The sequence below is a fragment of the Mesoplodon mirus genome, assembly GCF_964341445.2.
Source record: "Mesoplodon mirus genome assembly, chromosome: 4".
Lineage (NCBI taxonomy): Eukaryota > Metazoa > Chordata > Mammalia > Artiodactyla > Ziphiidae > Mesoplodon > Mesoplodon mirus.
In genome coordinates, this window is record NC_138979.1 from 18,828,536 (window position 1) to 18,843,356 (window position 14,821).

General features: G+C 43.3%; 1 protein-coding gene and 1 pseudogene across 2 annotated transcripts in view; one reads left to right on the forward strand and one right to left on the reverse strand.

The window, feature by feature from the left end:
* The window catches only part of APBB1IP (amyloid beta precursor protein binding family B member 1 interacting protein), a 116,963-nt gene that overhangs the window by 72,534 nt on the left and 29,608 nt on the right, over positions 1-14,821 (forward strand). The window contains exons 6-8 of the mRNA XM_082620058.1: positions 36-195; positions 1,357-1,478; positions 13,982-14,068. Coding sequence (XP_082476184.1) covers positions 36-195; positions 1,357-1,478; positions 13,982-14,068 — 369 coding nt within the window. The remainder of the gene's footprint in view (positions 1-35; positions 196-1,356; positions 1,479-13,981; positions 14,069-14,821) is intronic.
* On the reverse strand, positions 4,933-5,485 carry LOC309803134 (large ribosomal subunit protein uL22-like; annotated as a pseudogene). Its single transcript has one exon. The product of its transcript is annotated as a large ribosomal subunit protein uL22-like (transcript).

A 14,821-nucleotide genomic window follows, 5' to 3' on the forward strand; every position in this document is an offset into this window, starting at 1 on the left:
TTGAATTTACTGGCTGCCTGTGGCTTTATCCTCAGCTTGTTGTCAAGGTGCACATGAATGATAACAGCACGAAGTCACTGATGGTGGATGAGCGGCAATTAGCTCGAGATGTTCTAGGCAACCTTTTTGAGAAAACCCATTGTGACTGCAATGTGGACTGGTGTCTTTATGAAATATATCCAGAACTACAAATCGGTAAGTCCCAGTTCCAGCAATTGGCTGTACTCCAAAAACCCTGTGAGTTTGCTTTATTACGGGCTTTGGCCTATTGCGAAGAAGAGTTTGGTTCAAGGCTATCAAGACTCCCCCTACATCACTTCCCTTAGGTCAGGTTCAGTGCTTGCCTCTTCATTTATCTGTGGCAAAGAGACTTGGATTGGAGCAGGTGGCCAGACCTTGGGGAATGTAAGCATTATTGCTGCTACTTCTCTAGCGGATCCAAAAGGGAAAGAAAGTGACAGGAGGATACTTCTCACCGCATGCTTAGCAAGCTGAGCAGATGGTCGGAGAGCCTGGGTGTCTGTCAGCCGATGTCTCTTTAAAGTTTACTTCTTTATACTCTAGGGTAACTCTGCCGCGGGCCTCACGTCACTGTCCGCTCACTCAATGTCTGACACTTTGTCTAGTGGAAGAGGCTCAGCCCCGAAGAGCAAAGGACAGTGGATAGAAGTTGATTGAGTTTTTTTAAAAAGCTAAAAAGCAATTAAAGAAATACTCTGTTACTTCTCATTCTTAATACCACTCATAGAACAATTGTCTCCTGGGAGAGCCTGTTGGAATACAGAATTACATGTTTTAGAAGCTTTGGGTACACATCTTTCTGGAGGAAATGGTCTGCACAGAAATAACCTCTTGAAGTTTTCTTCAACTCTCTGAGTCAAATAGAGAATTGAAAGCTCTCTAAAGGAAGGTTTAGGGTTGGTTCCGATATCTGTACATTGTTTTTTTAGAGTTTTAAGGAGTGATGTTTTATAGCACTCATCACTTAACTCACAATTTCATTCAAAGTTGTTTACCCAATTATTGCCTAATTGTCCTCCTTCCATATAGGATGTTACCTCCACCTGGGGCTATTTAAAATAGTCAAAAATTCTAATATGAAAAAAGAGCAATGGCTGACCATTATCACTATACTGTAGGTTCATCTGCCATGTTTTTAATGGAAAATAAATTGAAGACCTGAGACTGAGGAATACACATAATAGAGATGTTACAATGTGACATCATGTAAGAATTAGGAATTTCTAAAAACTGATGAGAAGTATGAAGCATTGTGTTAATTCAACACCAGCTTATTTCTCTGTTGGAAACCCTGATGTCTTGGGTCTGAAAGAATGCTTTTTCTTGTTTTATCAGAAAGGTTTTTTGAAGACCATGAAAATGTTGTTGAAGTCTTATCAGACTGGACAAGAGACACAGAAAATAAAGTGCTGTTTTTGGAGAAGGAGGAAAAATATGCTGTATTTAAAAACCCCCAGGTAAGATAACTTGTATATTGTTAAACCATATAAAATATCCATTTTTTAATGTCACCTGTGTACTCACCAGATCATTCATTATCTCACAAAATGTCACAAATGTATTCCTTTCAAAGAAACACAAACAACTCTTAGGCCATATGCAAACTAAGAGCCCCTTGAAGGATTCAGAGAGAAAATAATCCATTTTGTTTCTTTTGATTCAGCATCCAAAATATACCTGTTGACTCATCCTCCTCTTCTGTCCTTATAGCTCGTTGGCCACATTAGTCCAATATATGTGACACACTCTGAGCCATTAACGCTTCATAGTTTAAAGATACCCTTTTCTTTGTTGTTCATATTTGGTGCTTATGGATGTTGGGATAAGTCAAGAGAGCGCCTGGAAAATGGACAGCTCTCCATACAGTCTACAAAATAAAAAGTGTTGTTCTCCATATTTGAAGAACCTTCCTCAAATCATGCATACAAGGATGTCCCAGACTTGTCCCATGGAAATCTCCAGCCTACTGTCTGCGCATGGCAGGCAGGGAAGTTTCCTCACACAAAGTTGCGTTCAAGCGCTCTCCTGGGAAATCTGTTGGAGTTAACCAGGTGAAGAGTAGAGTAGAAGCAGGCATCCTAGGCGGGGTGTGTGTGCAAAGTCCGAGAAGAAAGAGGGAAGTTCTTTTAAGTCATGGGAAATTGTACAGCTGGACCATGAGGAGGAGGAGGTAGGGATAGGGCGTGACAGTGCATTCAGATAAATTGTGGAAAAGAAACTGATAGAAATAGCATATTGGGGGCTTCCCTGGTGGCGCAGTGGTTAAGAATCCACCTGCCAACACGGGACACGGGTTCGAGCCCTGGCCCGGGAAGATCCCACATGCCGCGGAGCAACTAAGCCCGTGCGCCACAACTACTGAGCCTGCGCTCTAGAGCCTGCGAGCCACAACTACTGAGCCTGTGTACCACAACTACTGAAGCCCGTGCACCTAGAGCCCATGCTCCACAACAAGAGAAGCCACTGCAATGAGAAGTCCGCACGCCGCGACAAAGAGTAGCCCCTGCTCGCCACAACTAGAGTAAAGTCTGCGCTCAGCAAAAAAGACCCAACGCAGCCAAAAAAATAAAAATAAATTAAAAAATTAAAAAAAAGAAATAGCGTACTGGTTAAAATAAAAGCAGATCAGAAATGAATGTTTCCAGTCACCAGTTCATGCAATCATGATTGTAAGGGGTTCGTTTAAAATATATTTTCAGGCTGTTTACTCAGTTTTTAACATTTTGGTTTTTTTGGCTGCGTTGGGTCTTCATTGCTGCACACGGGCTTTCTCTCTGGTTGTGGAAGCAGGGGCTACTCTTTGTTGCAGTGGGTGGGCTTCTCATTTTGTGGTGGCTCCTCTTGTTTTGCGGTGGCTTCTCTTGTTGCCTAGCACGGGCTCTAAGTGCACGGGCTTCAGTAGCTGCAGCACGTGGGCTCAGTAGTTGTGGTGCACAGGCTTAGTTGCTCTGTGGCATGTGGGATCTTCCCGGACCAGGGATCAAACCCGTGTCCCCTGAGTTGGCAGGTGGATTCTTAACCACTGCGCCACCAGGGAAGTCCCAACATTTTGTTATTTTTATCTTCTCAAAGAACCAGTTTTTATTTTCATTGATCTTTGCTATTGTTTTCTTCGTCTCTATTTCATTTATTTCTGCTCTGATCTTTATGATTTCTTTCCTTCTACTAACTTTGGGTTTTGTTTGTCCTTCTTTCTCTAGTTGCCTTAGGTATAAGGTTAAGTTGTCTATTTGAGATTTTTCTTGTTTCAACATTTTGCTGTTTTTAAAAACCCAGCCTCAACCACTCATGCCTGCTTTGCCTGTTTAGCTATATTCTATATTTCTTTTATATGAAGCTGAATTTTCTTGCAACTATGGGATTCATTCAACTTTGTGGTCATGATTGAGGGGCATGGAGCATGCCCCACTCTCTGTGGGTGGAAGAGCTCAAGTCTAGGGTTCGTTCTTGCAGAAAAATGATTTATGGAAGTAGAGATGGTGAGTGAATTGTCATCTGCAGAAGCTTATTAGATGACAGAAGATTATGAAGCCACTGACAGTGTTCCAGGGTATTGTTCACTGTGTGTTGTATTTATTCCCAGCATCCCAGTGCCAGTGAGAGCCGGTGGAGGCCCGACCCCGCTTAGGACTCACGGATGCTGGAACAGGTCCTGGTCTTCCTGGCCGGCAGCCATGGCATCAGGCCATTGATTTACACTCACTTCACTCTCTAATACTTTGCCACAAGCCCCAAAACTTTAGGAATAGATGCCAAACAAGCATAATTGTCTAAGAATCAAATAGAGACAAAATTTAAAAACTTGAAAAAGTCTGAAAAATGGTCCCAAAGGCTTAAAGATGCATAAAAACTAAGCACTACTAAATACTTAGTGCGTCCGAATCACTAAGCCCTGAAAAATAAGTGGTGGGGGAGATTTTGAATCAACGTGTTGTTTCTGCTGTGATTTTATTCTTGATCAAACTGTTTTTTAACAAAATCATGTGGTCCTAGCAAGACCTCCTTTGGACTGGAGAGCAGCAGGAACAAGATGATCAAGGGCTTTGTAGATCGTGTTAAAGACACTGGGCTTTGTCCTGAGGCTTGCAGGGAGCCGTTGAAGGGTGTTGAGTTGAGGGAAGATCACTGTGATGGCACAGCAGAGAATGGATTTGGAGAAAGTAAAAGTGGCAGCCGCCATGTGATGGAGAGGTGGTTACAGAAGCCCAGAAAGAACAGATGATGATGGACTGAAGGGCATTGGGAGAGACTCAGGAGGTAATGGAATTTTGCAGAATATGGTGACCGCTTGGATGCTGGTATAATAAGGAGACATAGAAGCAGACATGGATGACACTGATTCCCCGCTAGGGAATTAGATAGATCCTGATGCTCTTCACTTCGGTAGGAAGCATGAGAAGAGAAATAGGTTGGGATATAAACATGATGAACTAGATTTTAAACATTGCTGAGTTTCTCCTTCTTCAAAAAAAATCTCATTTCACCCTCCATAAATTCAGCGTGAAATTTACACATTTTTACTTTTGTATTTTCTATCAGATGGGCAATATTTTATCTATAAATGTCACTAGAGACATGCTTCTAAATTTTTCCTTGTGTTGTTTTCTTTTCTCACGAGATGAGTAAAAATCTTTCTACCTTTGACATCCCCATATCACCTGTTCTCCAACTCCAAGGTATTTATTTACAAGGAAAAAGATAACTGACTGGATTTTGGTCACTTTCCCAATATCCCCCCTCAAACTTACCTTGCATTAAGGAACTTTCCTCTGTGATTGTAAAAAACTTCTAGAGATGAAGATAGTGACAGGAACTGACTTCTATTAGATAGTATTGGTTCTAAGTTCTTAAGATATCAAACCTAAGAACTTTTTTTTTCTAACTTCTATTTGCATTTATTTTTTGTGGCATTTATTCCTGGGCCAGAAGTTTTTGTTTCTTCAGTTTCTTCTGGGATATCTTTTTCTTCTGTGCAACCTCCTCTTCTGGTTTAAGAACAATCTGTTCTTTTTCAGTAAGGCTCATCTCAGTGTGGCAGGGAGAGCTCATGTACGGGTCGATCTGACCATGAGCTCTGTAAGTCCTGCACTGCACTGTGCGGGCTTTGTTCGCCTGGATTTGCTCAATGACCAGAGAATCTACATCTAAGCCCTTAGGTTCAGCCTTACTCTCTGCATTTTTGAGCATGTGCAGTAAAAATTCTGCACTCTTTTTGGGCCGCCGACCCTGTGTCCAGCCCCACTGTTTGGCCTGGCCACACCTACCAACTCCGCCATTGTAATGACAGAATGGCACACATTGCTTCTTTATAGTGACATCCTTCAGATACTTGGTGGCTTTTCGGATACGCATACACGTATTGGCCTGGGCAGTTTCACGAGTGTTCTTAAAGTGAACGAAGAGTTGAACCTCTTGATTTGCGTGATTTTGTGGGGTTTTCTGGATCAAGTGAATAGCAAACCATTTTTAGAGGTCACCTCAGGCCGCTTACTAGAAAAGCCTAAGAACTTATTTTCATGGCAGTTTATAACAAAAGCTACATTTTATCAAATGCAGAGGGATAAACTGATGATCCAGGGAAAGAGGGAAATTGCTAGAAACTATTAATAGCTACTCTATGCTAGGCTCGAAGCTTTGCAAGTATTATCTTCAATCTTTACAACTGTAAGTGTTAAGAAATATATATTGCTATTCCTCTTTACAGATAAGAAAACTGAGATCAAAGATAGAAAGGAGGCCTTTGTTTGATCTTAAGACTCATTGGGGACTTTGACGAGTGGTTTCCATAGGTTGAGTCTTCTGTTCAGAGCTCTCAAGACTATAGGAAACCTGGAATGAAATTGGTAGTGACTGAGGACATCCTCCGACAAGGTAAATTGAATACAGCTAGCAGGACGATACCACAAATGGAAACAATTGACTCAGAAGTTACTATACTGACTCAGTTTCCCACAATGAGAAGAAACTGATTGCCAGAGGCCCAGATCAGAATAAGCCCCCATTTATTCTTCTGCTGTCTCTGTAAAAGTGGATGCAAAGGCCTGGCCTGGGCCACCGTTCCTGAAGAACCGTGTGCTAACAGTCACATTGTTTTACATGGTAAATGACATCCTCTGTGCCCTTAGAGACAATGGTGCCTACTCTCATAGGTCTGCAGGTGTAGATCCCTGGAGTGCTTGAGAGTTCAGATTCTGTCTTTCTCCTTGGAATCTGCATTCATGACTCCAAAGTCAGTCTGTTCTTGGCCTCCCCATAGCCTGTTTGATATGTAAAATATGGATCAATATTTGCAGCTTGACTGAGAAAGAGCTTCTGTGGCCCAGAGTATCAGTTCTTCTGGAAAATTACTAAACCATACAAAATTATGTAAAATTTCGTGATATTCTACAACACTGAAATCATTAGTACTTAATAGGATTCTCTTACAAACTACTTATCTGCGGGGATAAGTCTAGGCAGGCGGCGGTAAAATGAATGCAAAGGGAGGTTTTGAGCTCAAATATTAGAAACAACCATCAGTAAAGATCTGGGGACATCAGTGGTGTGCTTTGCAGGCACAAATGCAAAGCACCGCCTCCACCCATGACTTGAAAAGTGATGTTCACCTGTGTCTCAAGTGTCACCTGCTGACTGTGTGGTCTTAGCAGGCTTTCTGATGACACCTGAATTCAGCGTTTCTATTTGTACAATGTGATACGGCTGTACTTCCCACCTCGCAAGGTTAAATCCAGCATGAAAACCGCTTGCAACATCGCAACGTTATATATAAAAGTCAAGTCATTTGATGCCAACCGAAATTCAGCAGTCACCTATAAGAAAAGATGAACTGAAGCATGTTAAAAATTTTAAGAGTTTATTTGAACAAAATTCGATTCAAATCAGGCAGAACCAAATCAGAAGTCATTAGGAGCACTCCTCAGCTAAGAACCAGGGGAGAGACTTACAGATAGAAGGTACAGAAACCAAGAAAGGAAATTATTTGATTGTAGCCTAGGTAACTGTTTGTGATTGGATGCCCTTAGGTTTCAGTTTTTTGTAACCTTTAGGCTCAGATTTTGGTTTGCTTACGTAGGCTGCCTGGCATTGGAGTCCCCGCAGTCCAGTGGCCTTCTTGTCTAATTAATTTAACAAAAGTTATCTAAATAAGGTGATGGAGAAAAACCAGATCCTGCAATTTTGTGGACCAAAAGATGCTTAATTAGGAAGGAATTTCCCCAGGATGATTGGTCTATACTTAGAGAGGTAATATCAGTTGACTTCATTTTTATTTTTTTTAATTTTTTAAATTAAAAAAATTTTTTAAACCTTTTTTTTTTTTTTTTTTTTTTTTGCGGTACGCGGGCCTCTCACTGTTGTGGCCTCTCCCGTTGCGGAGCACAGGCTCCAGATGCGCAGGCTCAGCAGCCATGGCTCACGGGCCCAGCCGCTCCGTGGCATGTGGGATCTTCCGGGACCGGGGCACGAACCCGTGTCCCCTGCATTGGCAGGCAGACTCTCAACCACTGAGCCACCAGGGAAGCCCTTTTTAAACCTTTTTTTAAATTTTATTTATTTTATTCATTTATTTTTGGCTGTGTTGGGTCTTCGTTGCCGTGTGAGGGCTTTCTCCAGTTGCGACAAGCGGGGGCCACTCCTCGTTGCGGTGCACGGGCCTCTCATTGAGGTGGCTTCTCTCATTGCAGAGCACGGGCTCTAGGCGCGCAGGCCTCAGAAGTTGTGGCACACAGACTCACACGGACTCAGTAGTTGTGGCACGCAGGCTCAGTAGTTGTGGTGCACGGGCTTAGTTGCTCCACGGCATGTGGGATCTTCCCGGACCAGGGCTTGAACCCGTATCCCCTGCATTGGCAGGCGGATTCTTAACCACTGGGCCACCAGGGAAGTCCCAGATCACCTCATTTTTAAAGGAGGAAAAGCAGAGTCATGAATTCTCCTGCTGGCTGCTGTTACACCCCACCCATTGAATAGCTACTTTGGGACATCACTGGTTTAGCTTCATGCCCAAGAGGAAGGAACCACGTAGGAGTCTCACTCATGAACCTTGATGAGGATCCAAGACTATCAGTGGTTCTTCAGAGCTACTGCTGACTCCTGGGTGTGCAGACACTGCCGTAACTGGCACTGGGGATCACTTGGTCATGAGAAACTGCTCTACCTAGAACTTTTTAACATGATTAAAAAGATTAACAGGATACAGAGGCATCTCATGGAAGCATGACCAAGCTTCTCGGGCTGGCACTGGAAATGGAATATTGTGGGGACCACAGTCGAGAGCATCTTTGCTCCGGATCTCCCTCAGACCTCTAGCTCCTGTCCCTCCACAAGCTGTGTCCTTGCCCTCCTTCTCAGTGACCCCCTTACTCTCTTCCCACACAGCCCCTTATGGCTGACCTCTATGAAGGCTGCCTCTATGAATGAAGATCAAACTTTTGTGCTTGCAAACCCCCTAGAACAAGTTTGAGAAGTGATGTACCACCTCGCACATTTGTATGTTGACATGCAAAATGTTTCAGAATTTTTCATCGCAAGTTTAAATAGATGCCAAGAATGCAATGTCCAGCATGTTATCAATTTTGGCATTTTAATAAGCTAGCCGGTGGAACCGAAATACAGTTCCACAGCCATTTGATTCCCAGCAGCATCCATTTACAAAGCACATGAATAAGCTCTTTTTTAATAGACTATTTTTTAATATAAATTAACTAATTTATTTTTGGCTGCATTGGGTCTTCATTGCTGCGCACAGGCTTTCTCTAGTTGCGGCGAGGGGGGCTACTCTTTGTTGCGGTGCGCGGGCTTCTTACTGTGATGGCTTCTCGTTGTGCAGCACGGGCTCTAGGCATGCGGGCTTCAGTAGTTGTGGCGCATGGGCTCACTAGTTGTGGCTTGCGTGCTCTAGAGCACAGGCTCAGTAGTTGGGGCACGTGGGCTTAGTTGCCCCACAGCATGTGGGATCTTCCTGCACCAGGGCTCGAACCCATGTCCCCTGCATTGGCAGGCAGATTCTTAACCGCTGCGCCATGAGGGAAGTCCAAATAATAGACTATTTTTAAGAGCAGTTTTAGGTTCACAGTGTAGGGGAGTAGAAATACCTGAGGTTGGGGCAGAGTAGGGACCCTCTAAAGCATGGGGTCAGGACAGGGACCCTTTTGCCCAGGTGGTCCCGCCTCTTTGGGGTAAAGTAGGTTGGGGCAGTAGAACCTTACTGTCCTAATTAAAGCAACTTTGTTGAGGAAGCAGCTGAGTTTCTCCTAGTTTCTCAGTCTGGTTGGCGTTAGGAAAGTTCCTCTTCCCAGTTGACTGTAATCACAGGGTGGTCTGCTCATCCTAAAAGAGTGCCAGATGTTCAGATGAACAAATGAAACTCAGCCGTAACCCAAAGAGTTTTGTTTTCCCAGCTGCGCTGACATACAGCTCCCACTGTGCAAAGACCAGTGGGGGCCCCAAACCAAAAGAGATGCGTGAGGCCTGAGGTCTGTGTCTGGAGAGGGAGACAAACCCTGGTGTTAACATTAGCTGTTCTTCTTGCTAGGAGCCCGAAGAATCTCTTTTTCAGAGAAGGTATTGGGAAAACAAATTAATGTAAGGTCGCCTGCTTGCTGTATTGCTGTTCATTTCTTCTTCTTCTTTTTTTTTTTTTTTGCGGTACACGGGCCTCTCACTGTTGTGGCCTCTCCCGTTGCGGAGCACAGGCTCCGGATGCACAGGCTCAGCGGCCATGGCTCACGGGCCCAGCCGCTCCGTGGCATGTGGGATTCTCCTGGACCGGGGCACGAACCCATGTCCCCTGCATCGGCAGGCGGACTCTCAACCACTGCACCACCAGGGAAGCCCGAGGCTCCTATTTTAAAAGAAAGTCTGCTCTTTACTTCAGTGCCCCAGAGCCCCTGACCAACCAGTGTGGGCATGTGTATCAGTCAGGGTTGGAGACATGAACACAACCTCAGAATCCCAGTGGCTTAGAGTAGCAGGTATTTCCTCTGTCTGGGGCCTGCAGGTCATCGGGTCCTCTGTCCACGGCTGCAGAATGTGAGTCAGATCCAGGGAGTTCCACGTGCCTCTTCTTGTCCTCGGACCAGCAGCCACCTTGACACACTCTCCTCCTGGTGAAAGGCAAGCATGCCGGAGAATGAGTGGAAACACACAACGCCGCCTCTCAGGTCCTCTGCTCAGATGGAGGCACTGTCCCTTCCACCCACGTTCTGTTGGCTGAAGCAAGTCACGTGGCCAGACGCAACATAAGGGGGCAAGGAAATGAGCTCCGGTCATTCTGGGGGGAGGCACTGCACAGTCATCACTAGATGACGGGCATCGGTGAATTCTGACACAGGGCGGAAGAGAAGAATTGGGAGTGATGGTCGGGTCTTCATCAGGTGTACCCCAGCTCTAGCTAGGCTGCTTGTTCACGGGTGCTCCAAAGGCACCCAATATTCTTTTAAAATTGAAGTATAGTTCATTTATAGTGTTGTGTTAGTTTCAAGTGTACAGCAAAGTGATTCAGTTATACATACATATGTACATATATCCTTTTTCAGATTATTTTCCATTATAGGTTATTATAAGATATTGAGTAGAGTTCCCTGTGTTATACAGTAGGTCCTTGTTGTTCACCTATTTTATATATAGTTCTGTGTGTATGTTAATGCCAGACTACTACTTTATCTGTCCCCCTCAGCCCCCCTATCCCCTTTAGTAACCATAAGTTTGTTTTCTATGTCTGTGAGTCTATTTCTGTTTTGTAAATAAGTTCATTTGTATCCTTTTCTTTAGATTCCACAAATAAGTGATACCATGTGATATTTGTCTTTCTCTGTCTGACTTACTTCACTTAATATGATCATCTCTAGGTCCATCCATGTTGTTGCAAATGGCATTATTTCATTCTTTTGATGGCTGAGTAGTATTCCATTGTATAAATATATATCACATCTTTATCCATTCATCTGTCGATGGACATTTAGGTTGCTTCAAAGAGCCCCAATATTTATCTAACTCTGGGCCTTTTTACATGCTTTTCCTCCTGTCCTGCACACTCTCTTTATTCCTTTTTCCCTATCTGAATATGAACATCTTTCAAGGCAAAGTTCCAACTTTGACCTCCTCTGTAAGTCTTCCTTAATCATCTCGGTTCACAGTGAGTTCTTCCTCTCTGAAAACCTATAGAACTTAGCTCATTTTGCATTTATGCAGTGTCTTATATGGTTCCCCCATCTACTGATATATAGCCATCTACTTATATTTATCTTTTCAGTGTGATAGATTCTTAAGAACAGTGATATTTTACATGCAAAGGGTACTCACAAATATTTACTCATGGATTGATAAGTGTTTGTTTGATTTACTCTTTATTGCAGAAAGGCGATTTTAAAAATGTCACATATTTGCTGTTTCTGTTCTATCCTGCTGCTCTCAAATCTTGCATTTTCAGAAGCTGTGAGAAAAAGAGGCAGGCTGTAACTGAAAGTCTCATTTCCCATTTTAAAGTTCCCTTATTGTTCCGCTCAGGTTGTCCCCAACAAATAATTAACTTTTGATTTCTGCTGCTTGCTACAGAGTACTCCAAATTCTCACCCATGAGCAATCCATCCTTTCTAAGGACTGCCCTGCGTGATCTCCAGCTTGGATTTTCTTTGTGCTTTTTGCATTTTCATTAAAACAAAAACACAATATAGCACTGTCACTTGGAAGGGGAAAAAAAGGTATTCAGAAGCCGAAAAAGGGTGAGGGGTCTCAGAGAAGACATGGCTACATCCTGACCCTTCATGATAACTTCATAAAATGAGACCCTTCATGTTTAGAAAGGCTCTTCCCTTATCTTTCCTGCAGAGGGCGACACATGCCTTCCTTTTCCCAGATGATGAGGAAACACACATGCCCTGGAGTCTCCCTCACGGTCTCTGTCCATTCTTTCAACTCATACAGGCTCACACTTTTTCCAGAGCCCTAAAGCAAGTGTGCTTGCTAGGAGCACACTCTGCATTCACTCTCGACTAGGTCATCACTTTTTGTTTGTTTGTTTTTGGCAAAATACACATAACATAGAATTTACCATTTTAACCACTTTTAAGTGTGCAGTTCAGCGGTATTAAGTCCATCCACACTGTCATACTGGGTTCTCTCCTATGGTGTTTAGAGCATTTTAATGCTGAGAAAAGTCATGAAAAACTCAAAGCTCTGGCACTAATTGTCCTCGGGCAAATCTCTTAATCCTTCTGTTTCCTTATCTGTGAAATAGCAATCGTACCTACATTGTGGGGTTCCTGTGAGGATGAAATGACAAGCATACCTGTAAGGCCTCAGTGTAGAGTTCTGGCAGATGGCATATGTTACATATTACATTAGTCACCGTCCTCAAGCCAAACACATGAAATTAGAATCATTTCCAAACCCTATAGAGTAATCACACTAATTCACACTATGCTGTCCTTTCAAATAACACGTAAATGTTTCTTTAAAAACATATTAAAAGATAATTCAATAAGAATTATGGAAGGAGTTGTACTTGATTTATTTCCTCTATTTAAGTTAGCAAGTTGCCATTGTTATGCATTCTATTTCTAGGAGATCTCCTAATTCTGCAAATTTTATTTGCCTGCGGTTTGCTTCCTCTCTGTCCAATACACTCTGTTCTCAAACTTCAGTGTAAGTAAAAATCATCCAGGAAGTGTGTTGGAGTGTAGATTCCCAGGCCCCCTGAGATTCCAGTTCCGTAGGTTGGGAGCCCAGGAACATGCATTTTATGGAGCATCCAGGTGGTCTGGGGATCACACTTGGAGAAACACTCCCATCGTGTCAATAAACATTTGTGTTTAGACTCAGGAGGGTCCTTAATTTAGTCACTATGCACCATGAGTATATGTTCTAGTTTTAATACATTTTTTTCAGGCACTATTTTACAAACTCTACATTTCCACATAAAAGTGCTAAATACTTGGTGGCAGTGGTCACGCCTGACACAATCCACGAACAGATGTTCCAAAGAGATAATCATGGGACAGGGCGAGGGTCCTGCTTCCCTGAGTTGGGAACTGCCGGAATTAGATTAGGTTTAGTCTCTCTGCCCTTGAACTTCACTGACCTTCAATTTCAGGAGTAGTGTTGTGTGGTGGTAAGGGCACACACATCATACACACTCAGCCCCTGGTGTTCATTCAGGGTGCAGTGCCCTAGCTATTTAACCTTGCTGAGCCTCGGTTTCCTAACCTGTAAAATGGGGGTACTGTCACTTACCTCACAGCCTTGCTGTTAGGATTAGGGGTGATGTTTGCAAAGCGCCTGGCTGAGGATCTGGCATGTAATAGGTACTCCCCCAAAATGGTGAGTGCTTCTAAACTGTGGTCTTTCTTTCTTTTGCTAAGCTGGTTCTCTTTCCAGAAATGCCCTTTCTGCTTCTCTCTGTCCTTAGAAGTTGCCAAGTAGCAAACTTTATGTTGTGATTGACCCACGTGGTTTTTAAAAATTAAAATTAGTTGCCAACGCTTATAAAAATCCAGATTTCATGCTTCTCTGGATAAGCCAGAATCTGTAGTCCTCAAGGCCTTGGGATCCTACATGGTGATCAAAGGCCTGGGACATGGGACACGGGCTCTACCATCCTCTGGTTCTGGGCTCTTCCAAGGGCACTGGGGTCTCCCAGCTTCCAGCATTTGACTCATGTTCTAGACCATGGAATTCAACAATTAAATGACGTTGTATCCTTTGCTAGTGGTCTCTCTCTGCTTGTTTCTTCATTGAATGTGCACTCTGGGAGGAAGGGAAGGTGTTACTTCTGGCCAGTGGGGCAGTGGTCAGCGCTCAGCAAGTCCCTCCATAAGCACTTGATTGACAGAGACCATACACTGTGGTCGACAGTTTACTTCCTCCAGGTATGTCTCCTCTCTCCAGCAAGACCGCGAGTTCCGTGCAGTGGCTGCCATGGTAATGAACACTTACTGATCTGACCTTTTACTATTTTATTTAGAATTTTTACTTGGATAACAGAGGAAAAAAAGAAAGCAAGGAAACAAATGAGAAAATGAATGCGAAGAACAAGGAGTCCTTGCTTGAGGTATGTTTAATTTTGTAGAGTAGAATAAAAGAGAGTTAACTATTTTTAAATGATTTGCTTCTCAGAACAATGGGCAATTCTGAGACACACTGAAATTTTAACTTGGAGTTTTAAAATCAAATTATTACTAAATTATAGCTATTTAGACAATTAAACTGGTTCTTGGAGTCAGTTGTTAAAAAGTTTTGCTTTAGACAGTATATTTTACTCTTCATGAAGTTGGATTCGTAAGTTTTGACTAAAAGACATGAATCCACATAAAACTCATCTCTGACCATATATTTCATTGCTTATGTGCTCCACAGAAGTCAGGCGTGACTTCTTTGCAGTGAATTCTAAGGTGCCCTTCCAGCTGCCAGGTATGGTAGAAAGTCTGAGATTGCAGTTAAGAGATCTGATCCGAGTTTGGCTCTGCCTGTTGAAGTTCATGTGTTATTGGGCAAGTCCAAGAACCTTGGTTTCCTATATCGTATTGAATTATTACGAAGACTTAGGGAGGCAGTGGAAGCACAGCATGTAAAATACGGTACACATGTCTGGATTATCACTGCAGGGCTGTGTTCCAGAAGTTCATTTGATGGTTGATTTTCTGAAACTTCTAATGAGTTTTCACATAGCAACTTTGCTCAAAATCGAGGCTCTGGGGCTTCGCTGGTGGCGCAGTGGTTGAGAGTCCACCTGCCGATGCAGGGGACACGGGTTTGTGCCCTGGTCCGGGAGGATCCCACATGCCGCGGAGCGGCTGGCCCCGTG